Below are 16,562 nucleotides of genomic sequence, written 5' to 3'. Positions count from 1 at the left end.
TGACTATTATTTTGTATAATGCTGCTTTGCGTTAATTACATAAAATAAAATTATATTGTGTATTGAATATGTTAAAATGTTTTATTATGATTTGAATTTTTAAATAAATATATTTTAATTATATTTAATAATTCAAATAAAAATATTATTCTACACTAATTATAATATTTAAAAAATTAATTAAAATCATATAGTGACACATAAAAAAGAAGAAAAAGTAAATTTATATTGATTATTATTACGTAAATATCTAATTATATTCTATATTTTTTCATATAAAATTAAAATTAAAAAAATAATTGTAAATGGTAAATTGTTAACCATATTCGCCATTAATTAATGTAATACTTATAGAAGAAAACTTTTGTTAATTTTTTTTATTGAATTCGATAAAATTAATTTATTAAATGGGGAATAAAATTAGGAATAAATATTAAAATTATATACGAATTTTGATTTTATGTAATTTTATACATGAAACTTTAATTTAATTAAAATTTCATAAATTACTAATGGCATTATCGAGTTAGCACCATTTTACATTGATATATTGTATCCACAAACAATTATATTAATCTAATATGAAAATAAATGTATTTATTTTTTTTTAAATGTGTACGATTGAATCAAAATTAACGTTTCATGTATAGATACGAACCACAATTTTAAGTTTAATGTATATAATTGCACCAAATCAAAGTTAATATATCAAGTTATGCATTAAACTAAATTTATATATAAATTTGATATTTATCCACAAAATTATTTACTTTTTGCATTTAATCTAAACTCCACCCAAATTTTTTTAATAAAAAACTAACTTAAAAAACACAAAAGTTTGATGGGAGGGTTAGGACAAATTACCAAAAAATAAATTTACACAATAAAATTAAGTCAATTTAAAATATAAATAAAGTTTGAGTTTTAATATTTTAGGTCCGAGTTCAACTCATTTTAACCATATTTTTAATATGATAATTATTTTATTTTACTTTTATATATTATGTAATTTGTATCATATAGCAATTAAAATCTACAATAATCTATTTATAACAAATTTATGGCACACCCACAATGTGAATGAAAAATTATATAATAAATATTACTATGAATTTTTTTTAAAAATAAGATGTAGCTTTAGTTGAAATAGTAAAGACATTGAAAATTATGGTGTTTTGGGTTCAATCTAGAAGTGTTCATGGGTCAGGTTTAGCCGGAGTTAAGTATGATATGAACATATTTTATGTATCGCACGTGATAAAAAAAACTAGTTTTATATATAATTATCTTAATATTTTTAAATGTTTACATTATAATACTATTGTATATTACTTTAGATTTAAGTTTTATGTGTTATAAATTACATAAATATATAAAAATAACATAGTATAAAATATTTCAAACTTAAAACCGGGTTAGCTCAGACCTTGAATGTTCAAGCCCGAGCTTGACCCATATTTTAGATGGGTCTATTTATTTTTTTTGCCAAAACTCTTCCAAATTTCGAGCGAACCTTTGGGCCTGAGTAGGTACTAAAACTTTGGATAGGCCTAGTTCAATCTTATAAAGCACATTTTTTTAGTATGGCGTGGTGATTGCTCGCCTCATCTTTTAGTCGTGAGATTGGAGGTTCGATCCTTACCCATTGGAATAGAGTACATTCCATGATTTCGGCTAAAAAAATAACAAAAGCTATTCTCATAGTAATATTTAGTGTTTTATAAAAGAAAAGGATTTTTAATAATTTTTTAATTAAGTTGAGACTGAAATGTGACATCAACTTAATAAGCCCTTTAAATATAATATAGATAGATAATAGTTAATTTAAAAATTAAATATATGCTATTTATATTTAAAATTTTAATAAAAAACATATAAAATATTTATATTTTAAAATTTAAAAAAGAATTAAGGATAATCTAAAATGAGCATAAGTTAATTATTTATTGATATGGATAGAATTGAAAAAGATTGAGATGAATATTTTGAACTAGGCCAAGGGTTTGTTTGATAATTCATTGAAAAAAAATCAAATCAACTAAAAAGTAAATAATTTCAGCGGGTTAATTTTTTAAGTATATTTGACAATCAATAAAAATAAATACATGATTAAATTTTTTTAATGAAAAATATGAAAAATAATAAATAGATAAGAGACAACTTATCACTTAATATAGAATTCTTTAAAATTATTTTTATTTTCTTTCTTTTAGTATTATCCTTTAAATATTTTATCTTTCAAAATTTAAAAATTATATTTATCAAAGAATCTAAATATATTCTATATTTAATTTTAAATAATACAAAATACATATTTTATAAATAAAATTCAACAATTAATTTTTTATTTTCTTGCACCAACATAAATCCCGTTTATTCTTATAGTTATTTTTTTGGTGAGTAATAAAATCAAACAATTGCATCAAAGGAATCGAAACTAACCGTATCAACAATCAAAACATCTACCATCTTCATAGGTACCTCATTGAACACCTAAATACCTTCTTTTTAGACAAAATACATTTTAACTAAGAATCTATAAGAAAAACATATCATAGACACCATTTTTCAAAACCATGTAGAACTTGATAAATTCTTCTTACCTAGGCTGAATTTGATAACCTCTAATCAATCCCTTTATTTGATAAAAGAAAAGGTAGGAGTAGTTTCGGTCAAAATGGGTGGGATGCTTAATTTACTTATTATCAAATCCCTTGTTGATTAGTTCAACAAATAGAAAAGTAATTTTTTTCTTTAATGAATTATTGACTTCTTGAGAGGGAAAGGTCCTTAAAAAAAATGAAATTGAAACATGAAAAAGAAAAATGGAAGCATGAAATTAAAATAATAGTAATAAATACATTATGGAATTGGCCACTTTCTTACCAATTTCCATTTTCACGACTTTCTCTTTGGATTTTCTGACGCGTTTAATGCGTTTCCTTCCCTCTCTTTAAAGCTCTTCATTTCCCTGACAATCCATTTCAAAGACTTTTCTTTTCTCTCTCATTTTTTTGTATTTTTCAACTTCCTTGGTGTTAAAATCAGTTTGATTTTCTCTCCTTTTTTCCAGGTACTTCCCTCGGTTCTTTGTTATTTTCTTTCATTTTTGCCTCTTTTTTTCATACGGATTGTTTCAGTTTTCTTTCTTGTTCTTAATCCAACTTATTGGTTAAACAAACAAAACCCAGGTTTTCTTTTCTCTTTTTTCTTCTAGTATGCTAACGATTTTGGATTTTTTTTTCTTTTATGATTCGCGTTTTGAATTTTTGAGCAGTTTGATTGATATCTTGAATTCTTGATGGGGATGTTGGCTGGATGGGTTTCTTAGTTGGTTCTATGTTTGTTTGCCTCCCGTGAAAACCGAGGGAATCTTATCTTTTCTTATGAAGTGATGAAAAACCCCAAGTCAACTAAATCTTAATTAACCTTCGATGATAAATTTTAACCTTTCTTCTCAAGTTTATGGGGTGTTCTTTCTGGTCATGCTACTTTGCATGTGATTTATGATCTAGTTCTAAATCTAGTTTTTTTTTCCTTCTTTAAAAATTGCTTTTAGCCTTTTGAATCCCTTTTGTAAGCCCCTTTTTATCAAGTATTACATAGCAGTAATCTTTTCCATCCATGTTATTTCCGAAAGGAAAAGTATAAATAAGACTGCTTAATCAAGTTCCTCTCTCAAAAGAAAGTTTTGGGAAATTGAATAGCATCATCTTCCTGATTATTTTATCTATGTTGCTAGGAATTAAATGCCACACACACACATATGTATTTATCTGAATTCATTGGATATCTTCTTCCTGATTTTTCAGCTTTGTTTCTGGAAGTTGTTGCATTTGTGCATGTGTATGTATGTATGAATGGATGGATGGTTGATTTAAGTATGTATATGTATGTATATATGTACGTATGTACGTGTACTGTCTACTCACCCAAATTTGTTGTATTTCTGCTTTATGTCTCTAGTTTTCTTTGCTGCCATCGTCTAATGTGTTAATGTTTATTGCTTTGCAGATTACATTGCATTTGACTCCTTTCTTCCTATCAACTGCCTGACCAAGTGACAGATTTTTTCATTCATTAAAAAGAATGTTAGGTTTAAAGAAATCTCCATTGAAGACTGCTAAGCATAATTCAGTTGATCCTGCGCGTGTGGCCGCTTCTCGTTCCAACCCCTTTGATTCTGATGACGAGTTTGACAATAAGCAAACCCTTAAACCTTCAAGAAGGACTTCTTCTGAACCTACTTTGAGTCCACCGAATTTTGGGGCCAATCCTCTTGATGACAATGAGGGGAAAGTGAACTCTTCTTCTTCATATTGGCAAAGTTCAGCATCACGAAACAAGTATAAGAATGATTTCCGTGATTCTGGCGGACTTGAGAACCAATCGGTGCAAGAATTGGAGAACTATGCCCTCTACAAGTCTGAGGAGACTACTAAGACCGTCAACAATTGTGTGAAGATTGCAGAAGAAATGAGAGAAGGTGCTACCAATACTTTGATTGCCTTACATCAACAGGGTGAACAGATTACCCGGACTCATAATACGGCTGCTGGCATTGATCATGACCTTAGTCGGGTACGTCCTTTGTCTTTAAAAGCAAAACTTTCAGCTGGATGATAAAATAACTGCCATAGAGTACGAAAACATGAAAAAAAAAATTCTTACAGTTTATGTTTTAATAGACACGATGACATCCGTGTCTGATCATGTTGCTACCATTATGATCCTAAGGAGTCGCCTAAAATTAAATCACTAAGGAGGTTTGAGTTTACATTTTTATCGAATTGAATGAATAGTGTTCCCCCAGCCATGATGACAATGCTACAAAATATTCATGCCATCATGTTTGTGCATCTTTGATCATATATGGAAAGGAAGTGAGTCTAAAATTGGGTGCAATGTTAATAGTTTAACTAGAAATGAAGTAGTTCTATTGAGATGGATTGCCATTTGTTCAGAAGAAATAGATATCCGATACTCACCCTCAAGTCCAAGCAACGTAGTTTGAAAGTGATATGCAGATATGATTGATTGACTATTTAACTGCCAAGTTCTCTTCTTGACCTTCAAAATATCAATATATCTTCTACTTTTCCTCTTATGGATTGATCTTATGAAATTAAAGGAATGCTGTTAATGGTAGTTCTTTTGGATTTCAGGGCGAGAAGCTCTTGGGAAGTCTTGGAGGCATGTTCTCTAGAACCTGGAAACCGAAGAAGACTCGACAAATAGTTGGCCCTGTTATTACAAGAGGTTCATTTTCTTCCCATACACCTCCATGAATCATCTCTTTGTTTTTCCCCATTTAAACATCTGAATGTATTATTTCCTGCAATTAGAAGTTGGTGGTGAGCTCAGAATTTGTGTTTGCATCTGTCTTTGTTGCGTTTCTTTCTGAACCATATGTGTATGTACTTCGCCTGCAGATGATTTGCCTAAGAGTAGAGGTGGCCACTTGGAGCAAAAGGAGAAACTGGGATTGAATACGGTTCCAAGGAGACATTCAAAATCACAAACGCCGCCCCCCGAGCCGGCGGATGCGTATCAAAAAGTCGAGGTACGAAAAGGAAGGCATGAAACCACTCATTAGTCTTTATTTTTTTTTGTGGAATATGCAATTTATTTATTTATTTTTTGCCGGGATTGTTTAAACAGTTTGAAAAGGCAAAGCAAGATGACGGCCTCTCCGATTTAAGCGATTTACTGGGAGAGTTGAAGGTTATGGCTGTCGATATGGGATCCGAAATCGAGAGGTTTGTTTCGTGTACTCAAGTATATCACAAGCTAAAGCTTTCTATTTTTAATTAGCATCGGAAATCATAATTCAAACCCTAATTGCAGGCAAAATAAGAGTCTGAATGGTCTCCAAGATGATGTGGATGAGCTAAATTTCCGTGTGAGAGGTGCAAATCAACGAGCTCGCCGATTGCTTGGGAAGTAACACTGCAGTTTTGAGATTCAAGCCGACATGTCTGTTTCACTCTTCTGTCATTGTGATCTCACACACAGCCATATTGGGGGATTTTATTAGTATATTCGCCTCCTTACCTTACCATGTTTCTCTTACGTTTCAGGCATATCATATGCTTAACTATGGACTTTCACAACCGAGTATGCGTCTTGTCTTTTGTATTTATTTTTCTGTTCTTCAATTAAATATATTACTAAATATGTTGAATAATGTTTTGTGTTTATTAAATGTCTAACAATGAAAAACATGAAAAATATAACTAACAAATAATATGAAAAACATGTTAAAATTTAAATAGCTAATTATTGATTTGTTAAAATATATACGAATACGATGTACCGCTTGCAAAGACTAGGATGGGCAAAATCCTAGACTAGGCACACTAACCAATTGAGGTGGTAACAATTCTTTTTGGTCCTGAATTTTGATTTTCGAACTTAGATCAAATTTAATACCATAAAATAAAGGTAAATAAAATTTATATAAAACCAAATGTAACTCGCATAAACATTTATTGTTCTAAATTTGATATAAAAAAAGAATACACTCAAAATAGTATTTGCCTTGAAACTCATCTCCAGCCAGTAAGAACACATGCTGGTCTGAGGTACTCGTGTGCATCCAACAGTCTAACACATGGATATAAATATATGACCTCCAAAGATCTTTCAAATACATGAAAAAACCTAGAAAAACACTTTATCATACCCATGTTTTGGACAAATCCTTGTATTCAACACTCACCTGAGTCCCAAGTAAAAGGTAAGAACCAACTGTGCCTGCGTTTATAATGCAGGTAGTGACCAGAAAATTACTGTACCTTGTAGTGTAAAATCCTTGTCTAAAACCACAATAAGTAAACTCCTGAAACATGATGCTTACCAATGCTATCTGGACTCAAGGGTAAGTGCCAAAACGGGTACCCTCAATCTTTTAAAGTTTTCTCTTATATTATGAAGATCACACTCCATACCCGTGAGGGATACGTATTCAATATAAAACATGAGAACTTTAGAGAAAATTAAGGGTTGAGGTAAACAAAGACAGTCATTTGCCGGCATAAATGCTTCAATGAGGATCCTCTGAAAAGTATACCTAGTGATCAGCAAATTTACATTAATAGTTGATAAACTCGATGGAGTTCATGGATCGAAGAATCTAGAGTTGACATTGTCTATGGGGTACCTAAATCTGCTCAGTTTCCCGTTTGTTACCCATTGCTAATATCAAGCATGAAAAAAGATTACCGGACAACAGTCATGCCTTTAAATGATTTCAAACTCACCCTAATCTCTTTTCTAGCCATAGAAGCTTCACTAATCTAGATACAAGTTCAGTTAAAGCAATCCAAGTTTTGTTCCCAAAGAACTATGCTACCATTTGTTACTCCAAAAACATCGATAATTAGTTAAGCTAGGATATGCAATTGAACATCTCAAAACCTTTTAACTAATGACTATCTAACTTTTACAGACTTCTTCACTAAAGGATTCCCCTGATCTAAGGACCATCGTCTACATGTTTAAAAAAACTACTCCAGCTTTGTCCTAAAGGAGGGGAAACAAGGCAAAACGCGAAAGATATCATCAAGGACATTTCCTTCTAGTAACAAGACAACTTCCATTGATTCAATACCAGCAAATGCAATTGACTTTAACGTAACAGATAATAATCTAAAACTCTAATATCAGTCTTAGACTAAGTTCTTTAAAGTAAAAAACTTGAATCATATCGACTTTCATAACTAAAATTTGAAACATGGCTTTGACATGATACAAGGATAAATAAACAATTAACTCAAGAAACACAAGAATAACACATCAATTATCAAAGGAAGGGTCCTGTTTATTTTGTGTAAAAAGACTTGTAAAAATGACTTCTGGAAAATGATTTCCGAATTTCCTACTTTCTTATAACAAATCTAACTAAGAGGATACTTCCAATTTGCAAATCTATTCGAGTTCTACCACACAACCAGAAAACCCAGATTATCATTCACCGAAATAGTGCAAAAAATTTACTAATCTAGCAGCTAAAAGAATCATCAAGTTCAATAAGAAAAAGCCTAGAAAGAAAAAGAAATTTCCACATATAGTATGAAACAAACAAAACCCTACATGGCATTTATCCAAAACAGTGTATACATAACAAAATTCACTTCAGACAGTATAAAATTCAATATTTATCTCAATGAATCGCAGTTTACTCCTTTTTATTTCTCTAAGGGAACAAGTCAAAATGGAATGATAAATATTTTCTAAGAAGGCTTAATATCCATTATGCTTTTGACCTTTGGAGCATAGAGTGAATAAACCAAAGCTTGTCTTTTAGCGACTTCCAGCTGAGCTTTACCGTCGGAGAAAGCGGCGGAGAGCTGGGAAGGGTCGGTTAGGTTCTTGTTGTCTCGAAACGCGTCAATGGTTCGCCGTTTTGAGTACTCCCTTATGTTGTAGTCGCAGAACTGACGCGCCACTCGCAGAAGCGATCGGTAAAGCTGTAAAACCTCCGTTCTCGTCGGTGCTGCTACTCCCGACGCTGCCATTTGCCTTCTCTCTCTCTCTCTCTAATGTTCTAAAAGTTTTCAGCGAAAGAAGAGTGGTATTGGGGGAAAAGGGAGAATCTTTGCCGTGCCCTTGTTCTATCACTATGTTGACCGATAATCATGTTACGCATCGTTTCATCTGTCAAGGCTAAGGAAAAAGGGCCGGACCCGGTTGTGGATTCCGGATTATTTTCCTGGCTAAAAATTTGGATACAAATATAACCTTCTTATATTAAAAGTTAGATTGTATTTTAATTTTTATTAAAATATAAATAAATTAATTGTTATATATTAAATTAAACATTCTATTAAACACATCATCCATTTATACATTAAGTGATTATGTGGTTAACGGAGCAAATAAGCAATAAATATTTTAAAAAATAAAAAAATCTTAAAAATAAATCGTTTTTTTGTTTTCCCGAAGTAATTATTAGAGCGAGTTTAATGACAAATCGTTCACGTTCTGTAAATCATTAAAAGGGTAGATGCTGACTAAAATAAATAAATAAATAATTTTTTTAATAATTATTTACAAAATCACATCAAAATTGAATTTTAATAAATGGTAGTCCAAATTTAATTATCCAAGTTAATTTTGGACATAGTTTTTCAAACCATTAATTTTGGATATAGTTTTTCAAACCATTATAAAATTTTATAAAAAAATATTAAGAATTCTAAAAACCATTTAAAATTATAATAAATATTTGAATTGCAAGTTAATTATCATAATTGAGATACAAGTTATTTAAATTACTATAAATATAACTATAGCTAACTAAAAAAATTATAGATTTTATTATTTTGAATTTGGTAGGGTTATTTTAATTTTGGTTATTTATTTATTTTAAATTAACATTAATTTTTGAATATTTTTATTAAGTTTTGAGAAATTTAATATTTTTTAATAATTTAATATATTTTTAATTATTTTTAGCAAAATTTAATAATTATTTGTAAAATTACATTTAGGATGAACTTGGCCAAATAATGGTCTGCATTCATTTAAATTTGGACAACCATTTGTTCAGGTTCATCCTCGATGTGATTTTTCAAATAATTATCTAAAAAAGTTATATTTTTTTCTTTAATATTTTTCTAGCATGAGGTGTACGTGGCACGTCATGAATTGCTATCTACTTGCTCCGTCAATCACCTCATTACTTCGTGATAGAAATTGATGAAACTTTTGGCAAAATGATTAATTTACTCTTTGATCTAATATATACATGGATTAATTTTTCCATTTTTCAAATAGAAAAGGTAAAATGCTATCCGATTTTTAGTACAAGAACTTCCATAATACTTTTTATCTACAAACTTATATCGATTTTAGAATCAAATCGATTTGGAAACACATATCACTGAACAAACTAATGTTTTTATTAGAATAATATTATTATATTGATATTTAAATTTATAAATTTACTATTTAAGCTTGGCCAGCTAGATCAAAAATTTTTAAGAAATATTTTTTTCTAAATAATAAAAAAATTAACTGATTTAAGAAAAGATGAAAATAATTTATTTGACTTGAGTTGGTCGACTAACGAAAAATACATAGTTCAATATTTTATTCATATAAACTTTATCTTTTTATTTTATTAAAATAGAAAAGTTAGTCTTTTGGTTTTACCTTGCCAGAATTTAATATTTATATTTTAAAAAGCTAAGAAAGAAATTCAATTCTTAATAAACATGTAAACATATAATTTATTAAATAATTAATTTTTATTAATTTCTTGCATATGAAGTCAATAATTAATAATATTACTCAATTAAACTAAATTTTCAATTTTCATAAATTGTGTAAATATTATTTTTTAATTATAGGTTCACTTTTCGATTTTCGTAAAGCAGGAGGGAACTGCTACTATGTATTTTATTTATATTTTTAAAAATAATTATATATAATATTCATATTAAGTCATTTAAGCTGAACCGTATGATCATAGATTACATAAATATTATTTTAATCAAGATTTGAAAATTGAATTTAACTATGGAGATGGGATTTTTAAGGAGAAAAGTAAATTTATTATTTTGAATTTAAAATTAGAAATTGGGTGATAAACAACAAAAATAAGAAGTTTTCAATATTGTTACTTAAATATTCTTATGAATAAAAAATAACAAAATATATATTTTATATTGAATTTCTTATTTAATCTTTTATTTTTTGCCTGATTTCTTTACTTTTTTGGTAAACAATATATAAATATATAAGTTAAGTTTCTATGTTTTTCATAATTGAGAATTTAGTCCATATACTTTTATTTCTAGAAATTTAGTCCTTTTACTTTTCAGATTTCAAAACTTAAGTTTAATTTTTAACATAATTATTTTTTTTAAATTATTGATGCGACATTTTGAAATAAAAAACTCATTTAATGGCAATGTAACTAAAATAATAATGTTGTAATTAACCTAAATTTAACAAAAATAATTAGACTTATGGCATAATTTAACCATAAATATATACTATTTGGAGGCAGATGGGTTTGTTTATGGAAAATAAAATTTGGATTTTCTTTGGAAAAAAGTATAATTTTTTAATTGAATAATAACGCGTAAATTATATTTTATTACTTTTTTATATATATACAAAGCGGTATTGATATAAAATAAATTAGTTTTACCGCTCAGGTTCAACAATCAATTATTTTCCTTTTTTTTTTCAATAATCTAAATTTTTTAATACATCAATAATTTTTCGAGAAAAAACTTTCAAAAATTATATTTAAAAAAACGCAGTAAAGAATTATTCAAAAGTAAAATTGCAAAGATAAAATAATTGGCATTTAAAATTTAAAAATTCTCATCTTTTTCTTTTTAAAAAACTTGGCATTTTTTAAGGATTTCAATTCATGTCTGAAAATACCAACGATAAAAAAGTAAAAAGCTACTGTGTAAATAGAAGAAGAAAAGACGGTGAATTAAGAACAGATATAGTTGTAGTCTCTTTGGGGTTAGATCTCTCTTTGTTTATTTACCTCCAAAAATGGCATCCTTTTGCTCACTAACTTTGATTTTGATTTCTATTTTCGCTTTCTCAATCTCCATTGCTAACTCCAAAACTCTCAAGAGAGATGGTAAGTTTTGGTTTGCCTCTTTCTTCTAGATCTTCTCTTATTTTTTGCTCTGTTTGGTTTCCGAGAAACTGTTGGAAGAATTAATTAAGAAAGAACTGAAAGCTTTTCTTTGAACTATACTCATTGAACTGTAATAAAAGAAAAAATTGTTTTAGTACTTAGTAAGTTGGTTCTTTCAGTAATTGTGTTCATATTTATGAATTAAATCTGTGATATTTTTGCTTCTTTAATTAATTTATTTTTTAATATTTTTGGAATCAGATTGACAACTAAGTTTAACTTTTGATCCATTTAGCTTGAACTTTTGTAGAGCAATGTAGGTGATAAATGCACTTAAATTGATCTAGGTTTAATGGCTTTGACACTTCATTTTTTGGTTAAAAACCTATGAATCTTAGTTTTCTAATTGGAAAGTAGAACGGTTAAAGCTTTTGAGTAGAGGTTTTTAGGAATGTCTCTAATGTTTACTGTTACTGTTGAGTATGAATTTTAAGGTTATCACCATAAGAACAGTAAGTAAAACAAATATAAGTGGCGGAGCAATGGAATAATAGTTTGTATTTTGTTGCAGTAAAAGCCTTAAATGAGATAAAAGCATCACTTGGATGGAGAGTGGTATATGCATGGATTGGAGATGATCCCTGTGGAGATGGTGATTTACCACCTTGGTCTGGTGTAACATGTTCTACTCAAGGAGACTATCGAGTTGTTACTGAATTGTAAGTATCATTGCTGCCTTAAGTTACTTGGACTTTGCATCTGACTGTCGGATACATGTATGTGTCTGAAATGAGTGTGGTTAAATTATATTTTATGTTTTTCCATGTATTTGGAGGGTTATATCCCCATACCCATGTATGGGTATGCGCTGGACATGGGTGATTAATATGGGTACTTAAAGAAAAACGAAGAGTTGGAGTCCTCAATAAAATGCTTAATATGGTTGTTAGAGAAAGGGAAGGATTTTGCTTCATGAGTGCAACCTAATGAACATTGCAAACGCCTTTTGCTTCATTCTATGTTTTATTCCAACTGTTCTATACATCTTTATTTTCTGGTTTATCAGGAAGATACACAAGTGAGTTCTTTTCTGTTATGATTGAAGTCCGACGCTTTTTGCTTTCTCGTTTTTACTCCAACTTACTTATTTTAGGGGCTAGGGCAAAGACACTCAAGTGATTATGTTCTGTGTTGACTGAATATTGTATCTAGTTCTATCAATTTGTATTGACTCTGACACTAGCTTGTGATTATGACCGTTTTCTCTTACAGGGAAGTCTATGCAGTATCAATTGTTGGTCCTTTTCCTATTGCCGTAACTAATTTGTTGGATTTAACAAGGCTGTAAGTTCTCTCTTTCTTGCCTAATAAGCTAAAATATTTGTTTTCGTAAGGTCCATAAAACCTTTTCTTTGTTGTTTATTTTTTAATCCATGCTTCAAAATAGCGATATAATCCCCTGTAAACCAAATCTTTCAAATTACAATATAGTCTCCACAAGCTCTCTTGGAGTCCTCTACTAGTTAGAATATTGCATTTACTTGAGTTTTTGGAGTTCCATTTCCTGTTCTTGGTCTGTAGACCATGCAGATGAATTTGGCATTAAATGTGTATGAGTGAATAAGCAACCTGTTCACTTCTTTGTTGTTGTAAGGTGTGGGGAAAAAAAATGGAGAAAAAACATTGGGTCAATAACTTGAAAGCTTGATGCAAGCTTGGTTTCTTCTGTTTGCCTCTCTGATACTGTCCAAGACCATTTCACTGGCATCCAGTGCGTTACTACAACTTAAAGTGGATTTGCTTATCTGTATAAGTTCATGTCTGTAATTTATAGTTTTATACATGCTCACTTGCATTCTATGCTTTTAATTATTTACATAAATTACAATCACCTGAAATAGTGATGAAACAATGTGCCATCTAGTATCTTAATGTGGTCAGTCTTGGTTCTGAACAAGAAAAGGGTAATTTACATATACGAACTAATCATAAGCATAGGGGTCACCATTTAGATGTTTTAGCCTCTGGATTTTACTTGAGAGTTCTAACTGGAAGTCTTTCTTCCTTCTCGACTTTGCCAATATGGCAGGGATCTCCATAACAACAAGCTTACGGGCCCAATTCCTCCCCAAATTGGACGCCTGAGACGACTTAGAATGTTGTATGTTTTCTTCCTATGTCTTGTTTTTCTTCAAAACTGTTATATCCTGTATTTTCCTGTAAGTGAACCAGTTGTTATTTTGAAGTCATTGTTGTTACTGAAGTGGTTGCTCCAAAATATACTTAATATGCCGGCTAGGATAGCATGCTATGTAAAGTATTTTAACCATGTCATTTTTACTTGCTATGTTACACCCATCAGTTCATTCAAGCGTCATAATTGGATATTAACCATGTTCTGATATCTAGATTTTGGACCAATATTTAGAAATGCAATTCGTCTTTAATGAAAGAACAACAAATAAAATTTTAGGTAAAATCGAAATTTTGTAGTCTTTAATCTGATAATATGTTTTGATGAACTGCCAGAAATTTGAGGTGGAATAAACTCCAAGATGTCCTTCCTCCTGAGATCGGTGAGCTGAAAAGACTAACCCATCTGTGAGTATCCTTTTTATAATCACTGACATCTATCTTTTATAGTTGAATGTGTTTGTACATGCATGTCGGAAGTTCTTTAATATTTAAATCAAAATTTCTTCAGGTCGTTGAGCTTTAACAATTTTAAGGGTGAGATTCCAAGGGAGCTTGCAAATCTACCCGAGCTTCGCTATCTCTACCTTCAAGAAAACCGTTTCACTGGTCGAGTTCCAGCAGAGTTGGGCACTTTACAAAATCTTCGGCACTTGTAATATTCTCTCTACCATTTTCTGTACCACTCTGATGATTTTTTAATAATTATTGCGCTAAATGGTATTTTTTTTTTTTGCCAGGGATGTCGGTAATAATCATTTGGTCGGTACCATTAGGGAGCTTATTCGTATTGAAGGAGGCTTTCCAGTTCTACGTAACTTGTAAGTTATATTTCAATATTTGAATGTTTTATGAAATGATTTATGTTTTTCCATATTCGATCAAATGCACAGTTTTTCTTAAGGTTGCAAATGTAGGTATTTGAATAACAATTATTTGACTGGAGGAATTCCTGCTCAGCTGGCAAATTTGACAAATTTGGAGATATTGTAAGTTAGAGTAACATATATATGTCTGTGTGTGTTTATGTATATAAGCAATCGGTACCATGCTTGGTATTCTGACTCCTAATTTTCCTTGAAGCATCCATGTCCAACATTTGTGTTAAACACATTTAGACTACATATATCCATATCCGAGACTTGAAATCCAAGTCCGAGTAATGTAATATCATGAATTTCTTCTTCTTTTACAGCTTTGGAGTCCCTTAAAACTTTTTTGTACTTATTACAGGTACCTTTCATACAACAAGATGTCTGGAGCAATACCAACAGCACTTGCCCATATTCCTAAATTGACATATTTGTAAGATTTTGTCACATTCAACTCGAGGTTCATTTGGATATCTGTATTATTTTCTTACCGAGTCTCCTTTCTTTCTGGAAATGTTCTTTTTGTGATCATTGCGATGAAATCTTACGGAAAAATGGTGGTCGGGAATGGATGGTTTTTATTTGCATGATTGCATACATTGTTGCGATGTTTAACTTCTAGTCTTGAACTTCAACAATCAACAGGTATTTGGATCATAACCAATTCTCAGGCCGGATTCCCGATGCATTCTACAAGCATCCTTTCTTGAAAGAACTGTGAGTTCCCCTTCATCCTCTTAATTTTCAAGGAAAATGGTGACTTTCGGATACACGTTTAAGGTGAAAAATGAAATGAATATCCAACTTCTTTTAATTTTCAAATTCAGGTATATTGAAGGAAACGCATTCCGGCCTGGCGTAAACCCCATTGGTGCACACAAGGTCCTTGAACTTTCGGACACAGATTTCTTGGTTTAGTTAAAAACTGTCAAGAACACAAGCCTTGTTACTATCAAATCTCATGGCCATGGATTTCTAGTTATCCAAACTCAGTAATATTTGTACTGTAGATATGAACTCAGTTCTTTATTGTATTAGTATGTGGTGTTTTTAAGGAAAAACAGCTCAAATCTGGAATTAAAGTTGGAGAATGATCTAATACCACGTTTTATATTTATGAAATTTTCAATTTTTGTAGCTATTATTTTGTAACCAAGAAATTAATGAAAAAAATATCATTCTTTTAGTAATAAAAAAATAATAATTGGCTCCGAAATTTTTTGGGTTATCATAATATTTGAAACAAACAAGTCACGGATCTAATTTAATTTTTAATTAAAAAATCAATTCAAAATCGAACAAAAATGTTGTTATATTTTTATATCATATTGCCTCTCATTGTAAATATTGATTGAGCTCAATCAAAAATTCAAAATTTAAAATTTAGCTCAAATTTCTTACAGGCTTATTATGATACTTACTATTATCGCCTCGCAATTTGAATGGATCTAGATCGAATTTTATACTATCTGCATGTTAAGCTTGCATACCAAGCTCATATGGTGTTAAGTGTTTGCAGGAGGAGTACTCTCCTGCGAGGTCACACGTGAAACCGCGCATGGTACTGCATAAACAATGTTAAGTATAGGACAGGATACGTGTTGGCATGCATAGAACTATTCTAAAATATTACATCAATGAACAGTAATCGTTTCATATATACAACCTCTTACCATTTAAAGAAGATAAAAAAACACTCGAACTACTAAGGTAAAAACATCATACAATTTCATATAATATAATTTTACAGTATAATACAGTAAAAAACAATGATTTATACAGTTGTGCTTATTATCGACAACATTATGCAGAAACTAGTGATAATTACAATTGCTCAGAAAACTAATAATTCTGCTATATCACATTCAACCCTTCTGTGAAAA

At 30.1% G+C, this 16,562-nt stretch overlaps 3 protein-coding genes across 4 annotated transcripts; 2 read left to right on the top strand and 1 right to left on the bottom strand.

The window, feature by feature from the left end:
• Positions 1-2,784: 2,784 nt before the first annotated feature.
• On the top strand, positions 2,785-6,187 carry LOC121224241 (SNAP25 homologous protein SNAP33). 2 transcript variants are annotated; one of them, XM_041107126.1, is made up of 6 exons: positions 2,785-3,073; positions 4,015-4,581; positions 5,166-5,259; positions 5,433-5,563; positions 5,662-5,759; positions 5,848-6,187. In XM_041107126.1, exons 2-6 carry the CDS (start codon positions 4,090-4,092, stop codon positions 5,945-5,947), a joined length of 915 nt encoding a protein of 304 aa, XP_040963060.1. In that variant the 5' UTR covers positions 2,785-3,073; positions 4,015-4,089; the 3' UTR covers positions 5,948-6,187. The 2 variants fall into 2 exon arrangements, with proteins under 2 accessions (XP_040963060.1, XP_040963061.1); XM_041107127.1 differs by having other exon boundaries at positions 2,847-3,191.
• A 1,887-nt stretch (positions 6,188-8,074) lies between these two features.
• LOC107951248 (LYR motif-containing protein 4) lies at positions 8,075-8,632 on the bottom strand. The gene has a single exon (XM_016886231.2). The coding sequence runs from the start codon at positions 8,517-8,519 to the stop codon at positions 8,235-8,237; it is 285 nt and encodes a 94-aa protein (XP_016741720.2). The 5' UTR covers positions 8,520-8,632; the 3' UTR covers positions 8,075-8,234.
• Positions 8,633-11,389: 2,757 nt separating this feature from the next.
• LOC121224240 (probable leucine-rich repeat receptor-like protein kinase At1g35710) lies at positions 11,390-15,801 on the top strand. Its single transcript, XM_041107124.1, has 11 exons — positions 11,390-11,614; positions 12,186-12,333; positions 12,887-12,958; positions 13,704-13,775; positions 14,144-14,215; positions 14,319-14,462; positions 14,548-14,628; positions 14,725-14,796; positions 15,041-15,112; positions 15,325-15,396; positions 15,507-15,801. The coding sequence occupies exons 1-11, from the start codon at positions 11,524-11,526 to the stop codon at positions 15,595-15,597; spliced, it is 987 nt and encodes a 328-aa protein (XP_040963058.1). The 5' UTR covers positions 11,390-11,523; the 3' UTR covers positions 15,598-15,801.
• The last annotated feature ends 761 nt before the right edge of the window (positions 15,802-16,562 follow it).

This window comes from Gossypium hirsutum, chromosome D12 (genome assembly GCF_007990345.1).
Source record: "Gossypium hirsutum isolate 1008001.06 chromosome D12, Gossypium_hirsutum_v2.1, whole genome shotgun sequence".
NCBI lineage: Eukaryota > Viridiplantae > Streptophyta > Magnoliopsida > Malvales > Malvaceae > Gossypium > Gossypium hirsutum.
The sequence above is the reverse complement of the archived record's forward strand: the minus strand, read 5'-3'. Positions and strand labels throughout refer to the sequence as shown.

What these genes read in the sequence shown, in the direction of transcription:
- LOC121224241 (XM_041107126.1), top strand. Translation starts at nt 4,090, where the DNA reads ATGTTAGGTTTAAAGAAATCTCCATTGAAGACTGCTAAGCATAATTCA. An exon ending in TGGCCCTGTTATTACAAGAG is followed by an intron (nt 5,260 to 5,432) that starts GTTCATTTTCTT and finishes CTTCGCCTGCAG; the next exon opens with ATGATTTGCCTAAGAGTAGA. An exon ending in ATGCGTATCAAAAAGTCGAG is followed by an intron (nt 5,564 to 5,661) that starts GTACGAAAAGGA and finishes TTGTTTAAACAG; the next exon opens with TTTGAAAAGGCAAAGCAAGA.
- LOC107951248 (XM_016886231.2), bottom strand. Translation starts at nt 8,519, where the DNA reads ATGGCAGCGTCGGGAGTAGCAGCACCGACGAGAACGGAGGTTTTACAG.
- LOC121224240 (XM_041107124.1), top strand. Translation starts at nt 11,524, where the DNA reads ATGGCATCCTTTTGCTCACTAACTTTGATTTTGATTTCTATTTTCGCT. An exon ending in TATCGAGTTGTTACTGAATT is followed by an intron (nt 12,334 to 12,886) that starts GTAAGTATCATT and finishes TTTCTCTTACAG; the next exon opens with GGAAGTCTATGCAGTATCAA. An exon ending in CTGAAAAGACTAACCCATCT is followed by an intron (nt 14,216 to 14,318) that starts GTGAGTATCCTT and finishes AAATTTCTTCAG; the next exon opens with GTCGTTGAGCTTTAACAATT.